The sequence below is a fragment of the Siphateles boraxobius genome, unplaced genomic scaffold (assembly GCF_051911475.1).
Source record: "Siphateles boraxobius isolate OS27281-9 unplaced genomic scaffold, OSU_SipBor_1 20, whole genome shotgun sequence".
Taxonomy (NCBI): Eukaryota; Metazoa; Chordata; class Actinopteri; order Cypriniformes; family Leuciscidae; genus Siphateles; species Siphateles boraxobius.
This window is the reverse complement of record NW_027508811.1, coordinates 7,907,005-7,931,413: the sequence shown is the minus strand read 5'-3', so window position 1 is coordinate 7,931,413 and position 24,409 is coordinate 7,907,005. Positions and strand designations below refer to the sequence as shown.

The following is a 24,409-nucleotide window of genomic DNA, read 5'->3' as shown; positions in this document are numbered from 1 at the left end:
TACAAGTGCAATTTTAAGCTTAAATTTGCTCAATGTTAATCTCCAATGTTATGTCATTCTGAGGATTACAATTCAAAGTAAAAAAAAATCCTAATTTCTTCATTATTAATGTTAAAGTAAAAGTTAAATATGTGTTAAAATTGCAATGCAGTACAATAGATTGCATGAACAGTTAGGATTTCAGTTTTTAGTATTTCTTGGACATTTAGTTCACAAATATCTCAAAAGAATTTAATGATTCGAACTGCATTACAGAAATCAAAATATACAGTAAAATGACTTTAAAATTTGTTCTAACTCTAAACCAGAAGCATTTTGACTGAAATGTTATGGCATTATTACAGCACAATGTTTATATATTCTGATACAATTTGTATGACAAATCTATTATACTAAAGGCATAAACATCAAGTGATTTGTAAGCATGAGAATGTGACTCGAATACATATATTTATCCTGCCATCACGCACTACATCAATGTCGACTGCACCCCTGATTAGCCAAATTTCGTCCACGAGCTGCTCTACAGCGTTCCATAACGTTGTCAATCATCCCACAGCAAACTTTTAGCTGTTAAGAAAAGCAATAACACATTTACAAATAATAACCGCAGGGAGACGGCAGTCGGCTCCAACGGTGAAAACCCCTGATCGCTTAAGGAGCGTGGTGTATGTGAAAACACAGCGAAATCAATCATGTGCTCAGCTGAAGCTGGAAGAGTGGAGATTTCAGACGGATGGAGCCAGAGATTTGGGCTTGAAGCCACAGTTTGCTCGGAGGCTCCCGTTAGTCTGAAATACAAATCTTACGCAGAAAACGCAAACTACAACGCGTAACCAAAAGCAAAGTTATTGTTTGCATGAGTCGCTTTTAAGCTGTTACTAATGAAGCCAAATATTTGAGATGTTCTTGGTAATCTAATATAAGCTATTGAGTTTTTTACTTTGAAGGCAAAAGGGAAATACTGTAAAGACTGTGTGTGGTGAACTCTTGTGCAACCACCGCTGACAGGCAGCATTACGGTAGAAGTGTGTACTGTAACATCCATCGTGGTGGCGTCAGATATCCTCTCTCGTTCTATGCCGCTGCGCCCCTCAGGACTTCTTGAGGCGGCGTAATCGGGATGTTCTGGGCTCGCCCCCCTTCCTTCCCTCTCTGGCGGCCAATCTGGAACTAATAGAAGAGCCAGAGGATACGGGCTTGACGGATAGGCCTCTCAGACTTGTGGCCAGCCCGCTTCGGTTAGTCTGTGAAATCTCAGGCTGTGGACTGCAAACGTCTAGAGAGAGCTTGTTGGAATTGCTCAATGCTGCAGGGTCTCCAAGACGCAATCTTTTTCTCTTTTGGCGGTCAACATCATCTCCTGAGCTGGTTGGGGTTCTTGGTCGTCTCTTCGGACCGATAGCATCAAGATGTGGTTCAGTGACCTCTTTATCGTTACTTAATTTAGACAACAACACAACTTTCCCTTCCTCAACTGACTCAGTGAACAATACAAGGACAGGTTGACACGTTTCGGAAGAACCCTTTTGTGCTTCATCCACTTGCAATTGGTCTGATCTGGACTCTTGATTATCTTGGTGTTGTTGGGGTTGGACGTTAGCCTGCCTGGCACTGGAAGAATGAGGAAATGTTAAATGAAGATAAGGATAGATCATCACAAGCTATATTTAAGAACTTACATCTTCTGAAGGACAGCTCTTTTTGTTGCTGTGGAGTCGGGTAATGGATCTATGGTCTCGCCAGAGCTAGAAAAATACTTCGATCGGCTTTGTTCACTCTGTTCAGACAAAAAAAAAAAAAAAAAAAAAAAAAAGAGAGAGATTCATTAAATTAAAGATGGTGGACAAAAAAGATAAATATTGATTATAAATCAGCTTATATCCATTTATTAATTGTTTAGTTTCAGTTAGAATGCTGTCTGAGCAACTCTCTAAACACTTTGACAGAAACTATGAAGTACATTGTTTATTTCTTGTTTTTCCATTGCAGACATGAATGAACTATTTGGTGTAGCCATGGGAACGAATCCATGAAATGTTTTGTTTTGATGGCCATACCCAAGAGACCAAGCAAAAACACAAGCAAAAAGCTTGTGTTCAACTGCCAGAATTCAGAGAAAGCTCTCTTTTTTCCTTTTCTCTGGCTCAAATGTCTGATCATGTTCATCAAAATATAAAAATGTGTGTGGCTGTGTGCTTACGGGAAACAAACTTGTACATGTTGTATATTATATGTTTCTTAATATTAAGCATGTCAAAACAGGTACCAATATGGTTAAATATGTATACACACACAAATATGTATATATACTGTACATATACCGAATTGAGACTTTATCTGAAGTCAAGACATCATAATTGGACACGTTGAGCAAAACTACATTTTAAATGAAAACTAAATCGAATTTATTTCCAGAATAATTTTCCCATTGTCTTTGGTGTGTGTGTGTGTATGTGTGTGTGTGTGTGTGTGTGTGTGTGTGTGTGTGTGTGTGTGTGTGTGTGTGTGTGTATCAGGAGGACCTGGCTTGCCCACCTAAATAGTTTAACAAATACTTTGAAGTCCTTGTTTTAGTACCAGCCATGCTTAACTAGGCAGCGCTGAGAAGAATAAAGAGACGAGGCAGCTTATTGAATCCCACCAACATACACCTTCAACAGTCCTAATGAAGCTCTATCAACAGAACAATCCTTGACTGAGCAAGAACAGAGCGGGTGCTTGTGGTCGCCGTCTTTAGGGGCACAGGATCATTGAACTGCGATTAACCAACACAAAACAATCATTCCAGTCCAAACTGATTGGATTTCATAAAAGTGTAGGTTTACCAACCAGCCTCTGAAGAGGTTCAAGATATATAAGCTATTAGTTCTATTTTAGGAGCAAACGGCCAGATAAGCACAAGGTCCGTAAAGTCATTAGAGCGAAATGAGGAAATTGCAGAGGGATGCGTTTCATATGAAGTGCAGACGCTGGCCTAAAGAAGGGGTCTCTATATATACCCATATATAATGGCTTGTTTTATAAAGAGGATTGGTGTGGCCTAGTGGATAATGGTATGGAATGGTAACCAAAAGGTTGTAGGGTTGAACCCTATAGTGCATGCAATGGTGAACAGTACAATACAGTCAAACAGAAAGCATCAAAGATAAATGAAAACGGATGACAGACTGACTTATCCATATTGCTTGTCTTTTAGCTGAGGCGTAGTGAGCAAGTCATGCTGAATAAGTTTTGAAACACACAAGTAAGGTCCACCTACTGCATGCTGCAGCATGTGATTGTGGCGCAACCTCAATCATGTGCTTTTTTGTTTAATATAATGAAGACAAAAAATATTACACAATCTCAGTTCTTGGTTGCAAGCTAAATCTTAATTTACAGTATTCGTGACCTGTATCTCAAACAGTATAGTGTGGTGCTAGCAACCAATGGGTTCGCAAAAAGATTTGTGATTTGGTTCACGTGTTTCCACTTTTTTATGTGCATGTCTTCTAATTGAATAAAACATTTATCCACCTCAAGCAAGTGTATGTTTTGTATGTGCATTTTGGATCAGTATTTGCAGTAAACTGTATTAGCATCATTTAAATCCAGCATTTTTAATGTGACATTCTAAAATTCACACTCAGAGACAGCGATATGACCAAGATATATCACAATAAGAGTAATTTCATTTCAAAATTATGATATATATATCATTATATTGTTATTTTTGTTAGAAATAAGGTACTTACAATGCCAAAAACAATGGCAGCACGCAAGTACAGAATTTAGTTCTCTTTCGTGCACTTGAATGGTTTAAAATCTCTTCAAACATTAAACTGGCACACAAACAGGATACATTTTTGTGATGATGCAACACTGCAACCTGACATGAGCATAATTGTCAAAATTGCCAAAAACAACACCAGCGTGCACTTACCAAATTGAGTTCTCTTTTGTCTCTTATCAGGCTTAAACCATTTAAAATCGCTTGGAACATAAAAGTGCCCCTTTTATGCTTTTTTCAGATATTACAATTCATGCAGTGTGTAATATACCTGTTTGTGAATGTAAAAGGTCTGCAAAGTTTTAAAAATCATTCTGCACGAAAAATAAAGTTAGCCTCATCAGTTATTCGTCTTACTTTCCTAACTTACACACGTAACAATGTAACTAATTTGCATATTGCCCACCTATAGTCTTCATTGGCTGCAAACAAGCATCATCTAGTTTGACCCGCTCTCAAAAAAATGAAGCTGGTTCGTGTTTTGTCCATGTCGAGAAAATCTAGTCAATTAGAGCAGAGCAGGCTCTCGGAAATGAGGGGTTTAGAGAGACTGAATTTTCAGATGAGTCACTTGAGAATCTTTGAAAAATGTGATGTGCAATGTATATTATGAGAAAAGTGTTTTCTTTTCTTTTGATGCATGTAAACCTGTTGTAGGAGATCTCCAAAACAAAATTAGGAACCTTTAAAATAGCATAATAGGGGCCAGTGTTGAAAAGGTTACTTTGGAAATGTAATAGGCTACATACATATTACAAGTTATCCTATTTAAATTGTAATAAGTACTGTAAACATTTGAATTACTTTTTTAAAGTAATGTAACTGATTACATTTGATAACTTCTTTTCTAAATCTCTAACGAATCTTTTCAACTGTTAATCATTTTCAGATCATTTAAACCAGGCAGGGTTAACCTTACAGTAGTACTCGACACTGATTACTGTCAGACTTTCAAAATCTTTCATCACATGAATTAAGATTATAATAAATTAGTTAACTTTTTTCTTTGAGATCATTCTGAGGTCAAATACAGATTTCTGGATGAAATTATTTTTACATTTCCAGCACTTCAGGCAGGTTGTAGCCGAAAGCTTTCAGAGGCAATGTGGATTGATGTAATAGGCAGAATTGGTGCACTGCAAATTCAAACAAAAGAGCCAATCAAAGGCATCAGAAGAGCATCGCTTTACTAAACAGCCTTTAAATGGCAGGAGGCGTCGTGCACATCAAAAACAGGCGAAGCAACAAATTATTATTATTCAACAGATCCTAGCTTTTTATAGAAAATATTCAATGTAACCCACTTTGTAATCGTTAACATTTTCATAAGTAACTAATTTAATTACACATTTTGTCTCAGTAACTGTAACGGAGTACATTTACATTTATTTAGTAATTAAATTACGTAACTTTGTTACATGTAACTACCTGTATTTTGCCTACTCCTCAACACTGATAGGGGCACTTTAAACTGGAAAATAAAAACTGCAACCTCACGTGAGCGTCACCGTGATGGAGACGATAATACAACATTTATACCGGTTGTCAAGTTTCTACCGGTTAATCATGTCTAGTGGTGTATCACCCACCCCTAAAATGGAATGGAAACCCAGCCACAGACCGAAAGGCCCAACTCAGTTAAAGCTCTGTTCCCACACGCTGTTTGAAAGAAACAGGCTTAGCAGGATTGCAGATTGCTGCTTGACTCTATATGGGCTGATCAATAGCTAGTAGGAAGGTTCATTTTAAGGTGCAGGGAAGGGTAATGCATGTGAAGATCTGAGAACAAAGTCTATCAGAGCCCTAGAGATTCGCTGCAGTGTGTGTTCACCGTTCACCCAAAGAGACAAGAATTAATAGGAAATCATGTTGTAACATGGGCCACTAATGTTTAAAAACAATTCATTGCCAAAGCCAGAGCGATCAAGCTGCTGTCTCATCCGAAGTCTGTGCTCCATCCATGACCACTGTCTGTTGAACTCTCTCTTACACATACAGAAACTCCCCCCTATTTACCACGTCCTTCAGCCCACAGCAACCAAGACTGGATGGTTTTTAGGGGGATATCCAGACACACAAGCGCACAAAAACACACCCATACTCGCTAACGATAAGTTCTCTGAAAATAAACACACCCAGTGAGCGTGAACGGTACAGCGGACACACACGTCTGACAAAAACATGGAGGACAGGGGAGGAAGAACATTTGAATTTCAATGCCTTCATATGCATTTTACAAACCTTTGGAAAATAGATGAAAGAGACAACAACAATGGAGCAGTGTTTCTTTCCCTGAGAAACACCCAAGAAGCAACTCTCTCATGTACTCCGCTGGTCTTCAAAGAACAAGGGAAAGAGAAAAAGCGATAAGAAAAGAAATTTTGGTCAGAAAGTAAGTGGAGTGATTTGTTATAAGGAACTGGATAAGGATTTGTTATAAGGAACTGAGAGCAGTCAATGTGTATGGAAACAAGGAATATAGTATCTACGAAAAAAAGTGCAGAAATTTAGTGCAGTTACACTACCGTTCAAAAGTGTGGGGTCAATTTTTTTATAAAATAAATCTATACTTTTGTTATGCAATAATTAATTAAATTGATGTAAAAATATGACAAGAAATTTATAATATTAAAAATAATTATATTTAAAAATATGTATTATTCTGTTCTTTTCATCTTTATATTCAAAGAATCCTAATTTTTTTTTTACATTTTTTAAATAAAATATATATCAGACCTGCCTGAGGAAAGTGTGTTGTCCGAAAAGTTGCGTATTAAAGCCATTACTTGATTCAGCAAGTTCGAGAGGTGCGCAAGATTGTTTCATTTTTTTTTTTTTTTGGGTAACATTGATTCATTTCTTTTGGTTAACCCTCAGGGGTCTAAGGTGTTTTTGGGGTCCTTGAGATGTTTTGACATGCCCTGACATTTGTACTTTTTTCAGTTGCTTATAAACATATTAATAGCAAAGATGTAATTACACTCTATTTAGCACAAACAGGGCTACCATAATATGTGAGCAAAATGTATGTACATGTTTGCATTTTTGAGAGAATTTTGTTTATGCATGGTTACTGAAAAAACTAAAACTTAAGGTGTCTGAAATAAGGCCACAAAACACATACTAAATATGTCCATAAGACTTTTGACTGATGGGCGTTGTTGCCTAGAGTTTTTGCTTTAAATTGATCTGAAAATCAAGGACAAAAGAAATTATCTATATATAGATATTTTACAATTAGAAATTGTAACCAATTACAAATAGGTTACAATTACAACAACAATTACAATTTTAACAATATTTCAAGTGTATTCTTTCTTTGTAAAAAGTATACATTTTATCATACGTATTAAAGGCACACTATGCAGGAATTCCGTTTCTGTCAAACAGCGACCCCTAGAGTCGGTGTGGAGTACTTGTATTTAACGCTACTGTCGTAAATACCACTCACGCAGAGCGTCTCTGCACTCACGGCCTAAAACGCCCCTCCTAGACTCTGAAGATGTCCATTGACCAGGTAATGTTTCACGATTTCATACAAATATTAGGCTACTGCATAATTGTATATATTGTGCTATCGAAGATGAACTACTGATAATGGTAATAGGATAATAATAAGTTTGCCAAGCGTTAGCCTACTTTACAGTAATAACGTTAAAGTAGCCTACCTCGTTTGATGGCTTATAACGTTTTCACATGGTTGCAGCTAAATAAATAAGTAAATAGCCTAGGCCTACTATATAATTTCATTCATGTTTTTTTGTGTGTGTAATGTAAACATTACAAAATGCCAGATGACATCAATAAAGTTACATGTACGTCGCATTATTTCATAACATTGGCCGTTATGATGTCGTTAGACATGATTATTGCAATTTAAGTGAAATTCAAGCAGAATCCAGTAAGGAGGACTGCAGCCCACATACACTTGAAATAAACACTTAAAAATAGCATCTATTTGTCTTTACACAAAATGATTGTTGAAAATGTAAGCTAAAGTGTCTTCTATCAACGACAAGTCATTTTTTAAAAGGAAATGAGTCAGTCTTCACAAACTCATTCACCCTTCACATTTCCATAAGCTCAATCATACTGTACATAATCAACCATGAAATGAGGTTGAGTTGATGCTATAAGTGCTGGCACGCTTAGAGGACACTCTAACAATGACTCATCTGTACAAGTAAACAAACAAATATGTACCACTATTCACATTATCTAGTCTCATTAGCCGTTAGGCAGATCACCGTTACACAAGCACTTGAAGGCCCGCAATGCAGGTAGTGGAAGTGCAGTTACGGATCAGGACAAAGATCAGTCACGTAGAGGTGATCCGTGAACTGATTTGCCAGTGACCATAATGCCCTTGAGCAAAGCACTTAACTTAAAGTATCTCTAAGAGGATTGTCCCAACAAGTGTACCGTAGTCACTATGAGTAAATGTTCGGTCACACATTAACTTCCATTCATACCTATACAAATGCAGGAGACTGGGAACGCAAGCATAAGCATGCACTAAAAAATGCTGTTTTTTTTTTTTAAACCAAATGTCAGGTTCAGCCTGGGGGGTCATTTTATTGGGTTGTTTTTAATATTTTACCCAGGTGCTAGGTAGTTTTTGTGCAACTCAGCTGCTGGGCCATTTTTACTGTCATTTCTACGTAGAAATGAAGAACCCCCTCATATACCTACCCAGCTGGGTCAATGTAACCCAATGTTGGTTAGTCTGTGCCAAACCGGTTGAAACTTGACAAATTTGTCAATAGTCATTTTGTGTTCTGTTCTGAGAGACAACATCCTGAGGTGAAACGTCCTGAATGAAATTAAGGGTTGTATTACATTGTATTCCTATAAATGTATTACTGTACTAAAGATCTGTAGTCTCACATTTTACCTTTTTTGTTTACATGTACATCGCAGCTCACGTCTGCTTGGAACTCTAGCCTTTTACAAAGCATGCACCGGATCTACACTTACAGCCACCATGGAAGTTTCACCTCCCACCAAACAAATGGTATGGCCAGGGCTCAGGCATGACGCAGCACCGCGATCATATAAATATTAGTAAAAGTTTGAATTGAAATATTAAAAAGTAATTTAAATGAACAGCCTGCTGATACCAGTTTTCTTCCCACAGATTCCTCTTGGCTGCTCTTATTGCTCCTGCCATGTCCTACAATGTTTACTAAATGTTTTTGAGTATTTTATGATTGTAAAAGACTGACAAAATGATTTTGCTTGTTGTAATAAGCAATTGAATCCTTAATATTGTTATTATATAGGCCTAGCTTTATTTATTAAAGCAGTAAGGCATAGGAGTTTGAAGTATTTTTATATTATGAATATAATTTTAGATGATTCATTTAATTATAATACATGTATAATAATAAGAAAAAAATTGTACTATGAATTAATGTTTTTTTAAATATAAATACTGGTCCTTCTCAAAAAATTACCATATTGTGATAAAGTTCATTATTTTCCAAAATGTAATGATAAAAATTAAACTTTCATATATTTTAGATTCATTGCACACCAACTGAAATATTTCAGGTCTTTTATTGTTTTAATACTGATGATTTTGGCATACAGCTCATGAAAACCCAAAATTCCTATCTCACAAAATTTGCATATTTCATTCGACCAATAAAAGAAGTGTTTTTAATACAAAAAAAAAAGTCAACCTTCAAATAATTATGTTCAGTTATGCACTCAATACTTGGTCGGAAATCCTTTTGCAGAAATGGCTGCTTCAATGCAGCGTGGCATGGAGGCAATCAGCCTTTGGCACTGCTGAGGTGTTATGGAGGCCCAGGATGCTTCGATAGCGGCCTTACGCTGATCCAGAGTGTTGGGTCTTGCGTCTCTCAACTTTCTCTTCACAATATCCCACAGATTATCTATGGGGTTCAGGTCAGGAGAGTTGGCAGGCCAATTGAGAACAGTAATACCATGGTCAGTAAACCAGTTAGCAGTGGTTTTGGCACTGTGAGCAGGTGCCAGGTCGTACTGAAAAATTAAATCTTCATCTCCATAAAGCTTTTCAGCAGATGGAAGCATGAAGTGCTCCAAAATCTCCTGATAGCTAGCTGCATTGACCCTGCCCTTGATAAAACACAGTGGACCAACACCAGCAGCTGACATGGCACCGCAGACCATCACTGACTGTGGGTACTTGACACTGGACTTCAGGCATTTTGGCATTTCCTTCTCCCCAGTCTTCCTCCAGACTCTGGCACCTTGATTTCCGAATGACATGCAACATTTTCTTTCATCCGAAAAAAGTACTTTGGACCACTGAGCAACAGTCCAGTGCAGCTTCTCTGTAGCCCAGGTCAGGCGGTTCTGCCGCTGTTTCTGGTTCAAAAGTGGCTTGACCTGGGGAATGCGGCACCTGTAGCCCATTTCCTGCACACGCCTGTGCACGGTGGCTCTGGATGTTTCTACTCCAGACTCAGTCCACTGCTTCCGCAGGTCCCCCAAGGTCTGGAATCGGTCCTTCTCCACAATCTTCCTCAGGGTCCGGTCACCTCTTCTCGTTGTGCAGCGTTTTTTGCCACACTTTTTCCTTCCCACAGACTTCCCACTGAAGTGCCTTGATACAGCACTCTGGGAACAGCCTATTTGTTCAGAAATTTCTTTCTGTGTCTTACCCTCTTGCTTGAGGGTGTCAATGATGGCCTTCTGGACAGCATTCAGGTCGGCAGTCTTACCCATGATTGCGGTTTTGAGTAATGAAACAGGCTGGGAGTTTTTAAAAGCCTCAGGAATCTTTTGCAGGTGTTTAGAGTTAATTAGTTGATTCAGATGATTAGGTTAATAGCTCGTTTAGAGACCCTTTTCATGATATGCTAATTTTTTGAGATAGGAATTTTGGGTTTTCATGAGCTGTATGGCAAAATCATCAGTATTAAAACAATAAAAGACCTGAAATATTTCAGTTGGTGTGCAATGAATCTAAAATATATGAAAGTTTAATTTTTATCATGACATTATGGAAAATAATGAATTTTATCACAATATGCTAATTTTTTGAGAAGGACCTGTATATATATATATATATATATATATATATATATATATATATATATATATATATATATATATATATATATATATATACATTAGGGGTGTCCATGGTTAACCGATTAACCGTTAAAAATTGCGTAACCGAGTGAAACATTTTGCTCGGTTAAGTGGCGTCAATGGCGCGCATTGAATTTAGTTGTAATACATTTTTGCACCGCCAGAGCGCTCCCAGACATTTGAATTGTCCACAAGAAGTTCACTTTTCATAATTTTAAGGCCGTAAATAGGCTTTCATTTCTCAAATAGTGTAATGTCTTAATTTTAGTTTGAATAGGTCTTAAATTAAGGAAAGACGAGGTGTATTCACCTTGCTGAGGGGGATGTGATCAAAGCCTGGAGTGGAGCGAAAGCACGTTCCTCTCTCCACTCTAAGCATTCTGTAATCACTTCGCTAACAGTCCACTCCTGGTTTTCAATTCCCGCTCACAGAAAAAAACTAACATGTAAAAAGACCGCTTACAAGTAAACATTTTTTTAATAGTTGGTTGGGATGAGTAGCCTAACTGAGTAGCCTATTTAAACGGAATATCAAATAGGTTGTGCGATTATTTAAAAAAAATCTCCATCTCCATGTTTTCGAAATGCACTTTTCATACGGATTACATAAGCAGAGAGCAGTCTGTTTTCTTTCGTTTTGAATTGTTGTGTTTAAAAGTAGACATTTCAATATAGATTTATTTATCAGGTCTGTGAGACAACTAGGCTACCTTATAGCCTACGCTGAGTTTCGGAATTCGTTTATGAGATGAGCTCCAGTTCACGCGCCGGCGGCTCCGTATTATCTAATGTCTGCTATATTGGTTGCAGACAATTGGTTGATGAAACATTGATTAAAATTAAGATACAATTAATACAAAACGAAATTCACTTTAAAGAAAGGCTTTGTGCATTCTGTTTGAGGTCTCTGTGAAAGTTTTAGTGCCTCTTCCAGAACTGCCACGTCCCATTGTTTGTTCCATATAAATGCGAACACGAAAAATCAAATAAAATGAATACTTTATGTTCTGGGGAGAACTGACCCTTCTTCATTTGGCAGTAGTACTTTTGGTTTGTGCAGTGTAATTCACAGAATTAGGTAGCCTAAAACAATATTTTGCCACCTAAAAGTTAAAGATGTTTTGTGCAGTTATTAAAGGTGTTAAAAATGAACTACCCCTTTCTCGTGTGTCTGTATCTCGGGGTTGCGGCGCGTACACTATGGTTAACCGAGTATTAACCGCTAAGGGCCTCGGTTAACGGTTAATGAAAAACTTGAAAACGTGCAGCCCTAATATACATACAATTACTTTTTTTTGTGGAAATAGTGACAGCTGAAGGGTTTCAGGGGCACCGTCACCCTTTTTTTACCATCATGGAAAATCTGAACATAGTCATCATTGCGTAACATTGCCATCACCAAGATGATACCTTTGAGGAGGCTCGAGTCTAATGTGACACAGGCTTGCTTACTTGGAAGCTTCGTTCCTGTTGGTTGTTTGAACCAAATTTATTGTCACCACAGCAAGAACAATGCAAACCAGGATGAAGAAATCACCCCATGCAATGAACTTTTGCAAGGAAAAGCATTTGCTTATTCGATGAATACAATTCAGAACAACCTTTTATTTATCTTAGAGAAGACACACCATTCGTGTATTTTATCACTAAGTACCTGTCAGAACAACACTCCAGCCATCTAAACCAGAGCACTTACATAAGGAGCATCTATAAACCATAACCACTCCAGAAATCCACCTCGTTTCTGTGGATATAAACCAGATTATGTGACAATGAGTTTGGCCAAGAAGCCCTGAATGACAGTGTTGTGTGGCTTGCTTTTGGAAACCGTGAGAACTTGAGATAGGAGAGGAACAAAGAAAGGATAAAGTTATGTCCATAAACACTGTGGCTCTCCCCAAAGGGAGAGGAGGCTGTAAAAACACATCTGCCCTGAGCTTTGATCCACCGCTTCATTACAAGGCTGCTATCTGCACCGTTCTTCCAGCATACATTCAGAGGTACTGATGGGACACCATCAAAATACTAAACTTTCTTTCTTCTGTGGATCACAAAAATATATACTTTTAGTCAATTGGTTCTAAACAATACTGCACAGCATGGGTGGCCAACTTCGGTCCTGGAGAGCCACAGTCATGCAGAGTTTTGCTCCAACCCTAATCAAACACACCTGAACAAGCTAATCAAGGTGTCACACTTGCTAAGCATGGTAAGCAAATGAGCACGGAGAAGAAGAATATGACAAACTTTATTTAACAGAAGACTTCACAAAACCAAATTCAGTGTAGTATTAATGAGAACTGACCACAAGTAAATCTAGTCTACTATTAATCAGTCAGAATAAATCAGTCAGAATATATACATAGAGAACACAAAGGTGATTTATAAACACAGGTGACACCAAGGAGGGAACTTATAAGTAACTATAGTAACAAACTAGAAAGCAATGAGTAGGGGTGGGCGATATCTCGATATTTAAAATATATCGAGATATTTTTTAAACACGATATGGATTTTGACATATCGTATATATCGATATATTGTTCATATTTAATTCTGATTTCGCCACTTTGCTTGTTTGCCTTCTCTGTGCTGTGCTCGCCCCCGCCTCCTTGCTTTTGTTCCCCCTCCCCTCGCGTGCAGTGTTGCCAACTTAGCACCTTTTTCGCTATTTTAGCGACTTTTCAGACCCCTTTAGCGAAATTTTTTTTCTTCAAAAAAGCGACTAGTGACAAATCTAGCGACTTTTTAGACAAACCTCAGTAACCTCCAGATGTTGCCAGTACTGTTCTGCGAGCGCAAGCTCTTGCTTTCTCCCTGCCGTCACTCTCTCTAACTGCGTCTACGTTGTTCAGTGAATGGCTGAGACGAGCAGCAGCACATTCATGTGTTGAGCGCGCGCCAGTTTTTTTGTTTTTCCACGGACTTGTCACTTATCTGCTTCTCTTTTGTTTTATATTTAAAGTTTTGTTTGACCATTTTAATTTCCTTTCTTTTTCTTATTACTTGTAATACTCACTATCACATTGCTTTCACCCAGTTCCCGAACTCTCTCAATTCAGTACATTTTACACATATAAAAAAATGTAGTCATTCACTATATCCTAGGTATTGCTACTTGTTCTATTGTCTGACAAAAATAATATAGGAAATGAGAACAGCTTTATTGGACATTCGGCGACGGCTATATTATATTATATTAAAATACAGAATGTGAGCATGAATTTAGAGAGAAAACACATTAGGCAGGCAGAAGCACTTTGTTCCTAATTGCACTGCCTACCTTGAGTTGAGTTGTTTCATTTTTGAATGAAAAGAAGGCAATATGTATTATTTATTCCTTTATTTCAAAGTTAAATTATTTATTTTTGTATGTTGCAGAAGTACTTTGTTCCTACATGAACTGCCTACCTCTTTGCACTTCAATAAAAAAAAGACTGTGGTATTTGGCATATTTGTTTTTGCAGTAGTTTTTGGGGGGTTATTTTTCCTGTAAAGATATCGAGATATATATCGTATATCAAGATATAGCAAAATATATCGAGATATATTTTTTGCTCCATATCGCCCAGCCCTAGCAATGAGTAACCTAGGAGACAAACAAGTGGCAGGAAACTGTTCATCTTCAGTCACATGTCTCCTTTGTTCTCAAACTAAGAGTCCATGAGGGTGAAACTAAGCATAATCGTGACAGTAAACCCCCTTTCAGGAAGGTGCGACCTCGCGCCGTAACAGATGAGACAAACAAGGGAGGAAGGGAGGGAAGGAGGGAGGGGGCTTTGGAGGTGGACGAGGGGCAGATGAAGGGTTGGGAGTAGGCAGATGGATGTAGGTAGCAGCCAGTGGATGGCCTTGATCAGGGGCGAACGGATGGAGAACAAGGCCACAGCCAGGCTTGCGCTCCATGGCGGCGTCACTAGAGGGAGGAGCCATGGTGTCTCGACGCCACCCTGGGGACAACTGAAGGCAACGATGGAGGTGGAGCCCACCACGCAGATGGAGAGCCAAGGCAGTGGAGAGATACAGAAGACATAGGCGGCCACAGCGGAGCCACGACAGATCCCCCGAGATGGAAGCGGGGATCTGGAGGGCAGAGGTGAAGCTGGAGCGACTGAGGGCAGAGGTGGAGCCTGAGGGAGGGCGGAGCTAGCCTAAGCCGAAGGGGTGTAAAGCCGGAGAGCAGCGAATGCGTGACGATGTCCGACTCAGGTGGAGCCGATGGTCCAAAGGGAGCCTAGAAAGGCCAAATGGCTGACTCACTTTCAGTGGCGGGAGGGTGGGTGGGGCACACGTCTGTGACGACACCCATAGACTTTCTGAATAACGGTTTTGAGGCCGTTTATGGGAGGTATGGGCAGCGCCATCTTTGAAAATCCCAACCCCGCCCATCTTCTGGCCAATCCATATATGGATTATAGTTATTATTAATTTCTGCAGTTTTTGTTATGGACGCCATTACCGTAAGAGGTACGTATATTATATATATACAAGGGATGTTTTGTTATGGATTATGCAATGAGTAAAACTAAATAACATTTTAGGGTAATGGTTTGCAAAATATGTATTTTGCTCAAAATAGTGTTTCAACGTCAGTTATAACCATAGGTAAAGTACCTCGGACGCTAACTTATCAGAGGCGATTTAATGCTAACTGTTGCAGTGCCACTGCCCACAAACATTGATGCTAAATAGTGCTAACTACGTGAAATAATAGTGGAATGTCACTTACAGGAAAGAATGAGCGAAGTACTCCTACAGTGTCGGTTAGTGCAGTTTATTGCAGAGCAACGCATTTTATGTACGATATTTCAATACAAATGTTCAGAAAGGATACAGAGGAGGTATGATGTGTTGTGTCAGATCATGGCAGAGACGTCAAATTTCAGGAATTCCCCTCGGCGCAGCCCGTTATCTGCTGAAAATCAAAGTGAACCACGCCCGTATTTGTCATACATTTTATATCTAAATGCGATCTAAACTAACGAGTTAGAAAAAAATTCACCCCCCTCACAGTTGTCAGGCACTCGGAACCTATCGAAAAATACAATAAAAATCTATGGGACCAACCTGTAAAAACATGAATTTTTGCTGTGAAAACAGACATTTTAACATGGGGTCTATGGACATTTGCTCCCTTTTGGGACCTGCCCTTAACGGATTTTCGATGTATTGCAGTTTTTCGCTCTTCCGGGTAGGCTTCATTTTTCAGATTAGAATGTAGATTTGGAACTGTTTTATTGTAATTGTAAGGTACTTCGATTTAAAGGAACACTCCACCGTTTTTTGAAATTGGGGTTATTCACCGTCTCCCCTACATTTAGATAGGTGGGCAAATGCATTTTTGTCTCAGTGCATGCATTGTCTTAGTCTGGAAGCGCCGCGGCTAGCTTAGCATAATGAATGGAATCCTTTGTTGCCAGATAGCATGTAGTGAGTAAAATTGATCCAAAAAAAAAAACTAATTACTTCTTGTGGCCTGCTTATTCACAACAAGTACAAATAGCAATGCAGATTAAGACTAGGCGATTTCCTAGGCAGATATTGACTTGGGACTATATGGGGGGGCACAGGCAAAGCACTGCTACTTGGGCGCAGAGATATCACATAACACCTGAAATAAAGCTTGCCACAAAGAACCGGCAAAAGTAATGATTATGCATGAAACATTTGAATTGTTTATTAATACACTAGCGTTTCCTATGTCAGTGTTGGTTGCAAAGATAAAGTTGACGGAGTAGTGAACGCGCCTATAGAGAGAAATGCACTTCATACGAATTAGCCTACATAAGCAGAGTAGGGATGGGCATGATTAATCGACGATCGATTATTGATCATTAAGAATTTCGTCGATCAGGTTAATTTGTTATCGATTCTCATTAAACTAATGCTGCTGCGTTGCGTAGTGTGAGTGGAAAGTGAACGTGTTCCCCGGGATGGTCAAGTTAGTGCGGAGGTACCTGTGCATCCGGGCAACGTCAGTCTCCTCAGAGCGGGTGTTTCCAGCGGCTGGACTGAAGCCTTGTTTACACTCGACGCGTCCGCACGAGCGCGAAGGTGAGCGCGGCAAAAATGACGTCATTGCGGTATTCGGTGTTTCACAGGCGAGCGCGTCGAGTATAAACGCCTCGTCTGTTTGGGGAGGTGCGCGCGCAGTCTGCGGAGACTCGCGCTGCAGATCCAGGCGAAGGTGTAAACGAGGCTTGACGGTCAGGTTGCGGTCGCGTCTGACCCCAGATCATGTCATCAATTATGCAATGCAATGATCTTTCTCAACAAAAATCAGTAGACTGGTGTAGAAGTTGTATGTGAGTTACTAGTTATTTTTTATGAGGCTTTGTTAAGTAGCCTGGCCTAATTGATTGTTACTGTAGGTAGGCTATAATCTCTCTCACCCTCTTTCTCGACTCCGTTCTCGGATAGTTTTGAGTTACATTTTGACAAAACCTGTCAGATCTAAGAATTATTATGTTTTTGGTTAAGTTATTGTTTAACATGATTTTTTTTTATTATTTATTATTTTGGAACAAACGAGGGTCTCTGTTTAAGAACGCCAACTCGCAGCTGCAGGTTCCGTTGCTTTCGAGCACCGCAGCGCATATATATCTTCAAGTTTAGCCTAACCGAACGTCCAGTTTTACTGCCACAAGTTGATCATCTTGTAATAAAGATCTAATCGAGGAAAAACACACTGTATGTTTGTATTTTCATTGCATTTTTTAATTTATAAAAAGTTAAATAAATAATTAATTTGAATATAAAAATATTAATGATTAATCGATAGTCGATCGTTAATTCTCCCGACGATCGACTAAGAAAATTTAATCGAATGCCCACCCCTAAAGCAGAGAGAAGCCAATTTCTTTTAGGTTTTATTTGTTTTGTTTAAAAGTAGACATTTCAAGCTTATATATATATATAGATATACCTCTCAGGTCTGTGAGAAAAGTAGTTTATACGCTGAGTTTCGGTTCATTTATGAGACGCGCTCCAGTTCACGCGCTGGCGCCTATCTCTGTGCCCAAGTAGCAGTGCTTCGCCTGTGCAAAGTAATTAGGGTTTTTTTGGATTACTTTTACTCACTACATGCTATCTGGCAACAAAGGATTCAACTAGCGACGGCGCTGCCAGACTAAGACAATGCATGCACTGAGACAAAAATGCATTTGCCCACCTATCTAAATTATGGGAGACGGTGAATAACCCCAATTTCAAAAAACGGTGGACTGTTCCTTAAGAAAAACTGTTAAGAATGATCTAAATATCCATATAATTTCCATCCCTAGCTTAGATTGATTTAAAAGTTAGTAAGATTTTTTTATTTTATATATATATCTCCATCCATCCATCTGATTTAAATAGATCAACACTGACATTTGTAATGTTACAAAAGACTTCTATTTCAAGTAAATGTTGTTGATTTGAACTTTCCATTCATCGAAGAATCCTGAAAAATGTATCAGTGTCTATAAAAACATTAAGCTGCACAACTGTTTTCAACATTGATAATAATAAGAAATGTTTCTTGAGCACCAAATCAGCTTATTAGACTGAAAATTCAGCTTTGCAATAACAGGAATAAATTACATTTTAAAAGAGAATATAATAGAAAAAGAGTTATTTTAACTGTGATAATATTTTTATATTGATAATGTTAATGTTGATTGTGATAATGTTGTGATAATGAAAACTTTCAATATGTTTTTATTGCATTTTTGGTCAGGCTTGGTGAGGGTAAGAGACTTTTCAAATAAATCTTTCAAAAAATCTAACAGAGCCCATTTTTTTAAAAGGTGGTGTATAGTATGTGTGAACAAATACAGACCCAATAATATAACTGCAAGCACCCATTACCGGGGCCAAGCGCAAGAAGCGGCAACATATGCCATCATGGGTGGGAGTGGCAGACCAACTGCAGCAAGGAGCAATTAAAGACATTTTAAGAGAATTTTGGCAAAACTGCTGAAAAATCATATATACAGTAACTTTTAAGATGATTTAATGGTTTATCACTTTCGACAAATAGGTGGCGCAGTTATGAAATCAATTTGATGTGGTCAGAGTGAGGTGACAATGACACATACAAAGTTTGGTGTCAAAATGTGAACGCATTGCAGAGATAAAGACTTAATAGTCATTTTGGCAGCATGCCTCAACTTTGCTGCTGCGGTATACGAAAACGGTTTCGTCTATCGTCACGAAATCCATAACTTTTAGTCGGCATGGTCTGGAGATGATATGATTCGATTTTGGTGAAAATCGGAGGAATGGTCTAGGATAGCGTTTCTCAACGGGGGCGGTACCGCCCCCTTGGGGGCGTTTGGACAGTGTCGGGGGGCGCTGGGAACGAGGCAGCTGAGAGGGGGGCGCTCAGGCACAAATGGGGGGCGTTATGTCTGACTGTGGCACTATGTACTCACTGTTATTATCACAACTTTTTTAAGCCTCTGACAACACATACAATGTTAATTTGAATGCATGGGCGTTTTAGGTACAGCATTGATTTCCACGCTGCTGCTCAAATCCATTCCACCTTCATTCGGAGTCCCACCAGGCCAGACGATCCAATACGCACGTGCAGTCCCAAGCGCGAGTCTCAGGTTCCTATGAGAATATTAATATAAAATATCATATCGTAGAACATGTAGCCTACCGGTATATGAAATAGTAGCCTAGGCGTCATTTAGCCTACAGGGCGGTTTTGAAACACTTTTAAAACATCTCGCGGCACGGATGTACCAATACAAATAAAACATATCCAGTTAACTAGCAGCATTCGTTTCATTCGTTTGTTAAATAAGAGACGATCTAGCGCTGAAATGTGTTGTCTTCACTCGGACGCGCACTTCAGTCCGTTACGGAAAGTGAAAGTCTCCCTAAAAGATGTAAGAAATAAAAAAGCGAAACGGATGTATACTATTTTTGAATCCCTTTCTTTTTGGAATTTTTTGTAATGTTTCCCCTTATAGTTTTTTTTTTCTTTCTGTCTATTGTTTCTTTGATGCTATTATGAATGTAATAGATATAATACTATGTGATCCTCCGTATGTGTATGTTATATATTGTTCTTGTTATGCAAAAAAAAAAGAGAAAAAAAAAAAAGTGAATCAGGACATCATCACATCTTTGTATACATTTTTATTTATTTACATCAGTAAGCTAACGTTACAAGACATCGTCTTTCAAAACATTACCTGCGCAAAAGAAAAAAAAAAGAATGAATGAGTCATTCGCACTTTTGAAAATGCCCTTCCGAATGCGTCTCTGTCCGACATAATTCCATAGCGTCCATGTTTTAATGTAAAATAAAATTATGTCTGTGTTAATTAATTAATATTTAAATGTTGCTAGTAGCCCACTCAGACTTGTTCCGGCTAGTTACCGGCAAATTATCTCCATGGCAACGCTTAAAAACAAATGCCGCAGCCGGCAGAGTGGTAGAAAGAATGTGTCCAATCAAAATGTACACAAGCTTCGTGGTTTAAGATTAATGTGTCCAATCAAAATGCACACAATCACGCCTTTAGAGAGAAATGCACCTTTCATACGGGTATTTGCTTTCGATCAGATTTTTTTAGTTTAAAAGTGGACATTTCAATATAGGTAGGCTATATTTTGTTTGTTCATATTTGAGACGCGCTCCAGTTCATCAAAGTGCGCCTGATAGTTTGATTTTATTTACAAAAGCACATTTTCTTGTTATTGTGAGTTTAAATAAAAGTTGCAAATTATGTTTTTTTTTTTTTTTGTATGACCAGAAATTATATAGCTAGTATTTTCAGTTGTTTCCACTGTTGATAGGAAAATGCACGTGATCGTGCCTGCATGCAGCAAGCGCCACACTCCGCACACACACTTGGATATGCGTAAACATCTTGTGTTTATTTGTGATAATCTTACTACTAACTACTAACTTGTATTGTGAGAGACATTTGAAGAATTGCTTTGTTGTTCTTCTTTTTTTTTTGGATAAAAGCGTCTTCTACATAGCCCAAATGTAATAATAATAATGGTAATAATGGTAATTATTATTATTTGCGTTTATAACTATAAATTAGTTAACTGAAGACATAATATGTTAACCGACGCCTCGGTTGAAAACATCTCAACTTTTCAGAATGCCGCAAGTGCACAGCAAGTCATAATGACAAAACCCATCTGATCAGCTTCGGCCTTTCCGTAACAACATCGAACGCTCGGCCGGACAGCTGATCATAGCTGTACAGGGCAGGTTTTTTTTTCTCATCTCCATAAATATATCTACTAGTAAAGCTAATGCAAGGGCTAGAAATCAATCAATCCTTTGTATCAAATGCAATGAATCCTCGTCATCATGTCATGGAGAGCGCAGTTCATGCTTTCTTAGCAACAACAGACGGGAGCGCAAGCGCTTGTGGAAAGGAGAAAACGATGCGGCCCTTATGTACACTTATTAGGTGTACTTTAGTAATTCAGAATAAGACAAAAGCACGGTTTTGAAAATGGATATACTGACTCAATACATAAATGTTTCACAATTTAAATACTTAAAGTTACGGATTTCATAATAATAATAATGATAATTATAATTTTAAGAAGAAAATAAGGACGTCAATCATACACATTATTATTGTTTTTATTATTATTATTATAACAGAATGATAATCAGCATACATTCAATAAAGACATTTAGCCCTTTTTTGGTGGTGGTGGGGGGCGGTCAGGGTTCTGGATCTTGGAAAGGGGGCGCTGGGCCAAAAAAGGTTGAGAACCACTGGTCTAGGAGAAGTTCGAAAAAGAAGGTTTTGAAAGTAAATAAAGATGGCGGACAGGAAGTTCGTCCAAATACGTCAAACTTGGTATCTATGTTCTCGGCATGACCCAAGGAATCTATTAAGACCAGTATCATTACAATAGGCATATTTTTTCAAAACTTATTAGCATTTTTGGAAATATAATTTTAACTTTTGACCAACAGGTGGTGCTGTCTCGAAATTTTTTGAGTACCTTCAGGGGATGGTGCTGGTGGCAAATTCTGAGTTTCATAATGTTACAGTAATGCATTTGTTAAGTATAGCATTTTACATCACAAAACTGTATTGAAGTCCAAGGGAATTTCATGTTTTGTTCTATTATAGCGCCACCAAGAGGCAAAATCTCTCAATTTTTTTCATGTGTCCTTGGAATGAGCCCATACATGTGTGTGCCAAATTTGGTGAAAATATCTCAATTCGCTTCGGAGTTATTGACATTTATATGAAAAAACGTGTCAAAAATGGCTGACACGTGACTTTGATTGAATTTTACTACTATCAATATTTTGGCATTTGGGCATTAGCATGTATTTAACAAGCTATGGTTTCAAACTTCTGACGGTGGTTTCGTCTCGATCGAACAAGCGGTTTCGAAGATATAGCCAAATGTTTTTTAAGCGCTAAATCAAAATGCTACACAAACCGTAAGGCGAAACCTAGCATGTTTGGTATCGTAGGATTCGGCAACGATTCAGGAGTCTAATTAGATGAGTCTCGTGAAAATACGTCGACCACACCAAAAGTTATAAGCATTTGAAAAAAAATCACCACTAGGTGGCACTGTTTCGAAACTTCTCAGGCTCCTTCAGGGCATCGTACTGATGACCCATGCCGAGTTTCGTAACAATTCGTTCATGCGTTCAGAAAATACAGCATTTTAGCACATACTTCAAAATGGCCGACAGACAAAATGGCCGATATGGGAAAATTGGATATCAGTCGACTCTGCATGACGCCCTGAATCTAACAAGACCAATTTTATTATTTTTGGACAAACTGTTCAAAGTTATAAGCAAAAATAGCCATTTTTCATATCTCCGGACCAGTAGGTGGCGCTGCGCCGAAACGCTGCATGTTGCCTCAGGTCATGCTTGTGATGACTTGTACCAAGTTTGGTCTGAATCCGATAAAGCGTTGCGGAGATACAGCCTTATGTCTCTTTTCGCAAGCGCTACGTAAAATTTGTTCGTAGGTTTATCAAAAACAGTTAAGCGAATCAACTTGAATTTTATAACTTTTTGTCGTCATGGTCTGTAGATGATCTGATTCAATTTTTGTGCAAATCAGACAAACCGTCTAAGACGAGTTCGAAAAAGTAGCTTTTTTTGGAAAATTCAAGATGACGGCCATATTTTTATGACGGAAAATGACGTCATAAGGTGCAATCGAATCGGCATGAGCTCAGGAACAAGGTAAAAAAGAATTTTGATGATAGGCCTTACGGTTCAAAAGCTATTAGCATAATAAAAGTGAAACTTTGGACAGGTGGTGGCGCTAGAGGGAATGAATTAGAAACACCAAAATTGGTGTATTTGATGTTGGGACTGTCCTCAATCATAATGTCAAACCAAAACAACTTTCCCGCAATTGGTTCTATGGGCTGCCATAGACTCCCGGAGCGGAATAATAATAACAAGAACCGGAACAGATACAATAGGTGCCTCTGCACCTTCGGTGCTTGGCCCCTAATAAGCTAGACATCTTCTCAAGGCGTTTCAGACAGTACATTAAAAGGAAAAGGAAGATATGTCTGCCATCTCAGTTGTGATGACACGATGCTGTGCTGACTGTGCACCCACAACGCTTTCTTGCTTCGCAACAATGAAGGATCCTTCCCGCTTGACCAACATCAGACCACAGCACAGGATGTGAATCACTCAAGGAACCGTTAATCTTGCTTTGACAGAGGATACAAGTCACCTTCCAGTTCATGAAACACCCCTTCCAGGGTTTGAACCGGTGACTTTCCAAATAGTACCAAAAATCTTTTACACGCTCTCTCTTGCTGCAAGAAACCACGTGTTACATCACCGCTCGTTCTTAAAGCCTAACCTCTGGATAGGTGTTATGGCAGCTCTGAGTGGCTGATATAAACTTTGTTTTGCAAACTGAGCACTAAATCAAATGGAAGGACCACAGACAAATTCCCAAACTGCCTCAAAACATGTGGCGTCATTCAGACTCTCACTGTCAAGCTCTGCGGTGAGAGAAACTCACCATAAACATATGACAACACTGGAAGAACAAATTCACTGAGCCATTATCATTTTCAAATAGAAATTCTACTTCGCATGTGACTCATACAGCCGAGCTGAATTTCTTATTAAGATTATTTAGTTTCTTATTAAGTCATAACTTTCCTGGCTAACTTCAAGCTAAAAAGAGAAAGAAAGAAACTGTATGAAAAGGCTCCCACTGACAAATTAGAATGGAGCAACTGAAATAATTGTTTTGTCATGAGAGAAACTCCAACTCACTCTCCTGATGCCTCTTTCCTCCAATCTGCCAAATAGCAAGAGCACCACCGCAAGCTCCTGCTAACCCTTCCTCGCAGCATATACAAGCAGAGAACCACATCCTGAGGAGGGGAATGCAAAAACAAGGGCCTTTGCTTCCATGAACTGGAAAAGCGGTTACACAATGTGAACTCTTCACTGTCGAACTGAATAACTTCACTCGAATTATTACAATTCATGCTTTCATTGAAAGCCAAAGCAAGGCAGGAAAAAATGTCTACAAAGAAAAGGTCTCAAAGAAAAAC

General features: G+C 38.6%; 1 protein-coding gene across 1 annotated transcript in view; it reads right to left on the bottom strand.

Moving 5' to 3' along the window:
* Positions 1-175: 175 nt before the first annotated feature.
* The window catches only part of slx4ip (SLX4 interacting protein), a 69,240-nt gene continuing 45,006 nt past the window's right edge, over positions 176-24,409 (bottom strand). Inside the window, exons 7-8 of the mRNA XM_077236559.1 lie at positions 1,683-1,780; positions 176-1,614 (exon numbers count right to left, since the gene is read on the bottom strand). Coding sequence (XP_077092674.1) covers positions 1,095-1,614; positions 1,683-1,780 — 618 coding nt within the window. The 3' untranslated portion in view covers positions 176-1,094. The remainder of the gene's footprint in view (positions 1,615-1,682; positions 1,781-24,409) is intronic.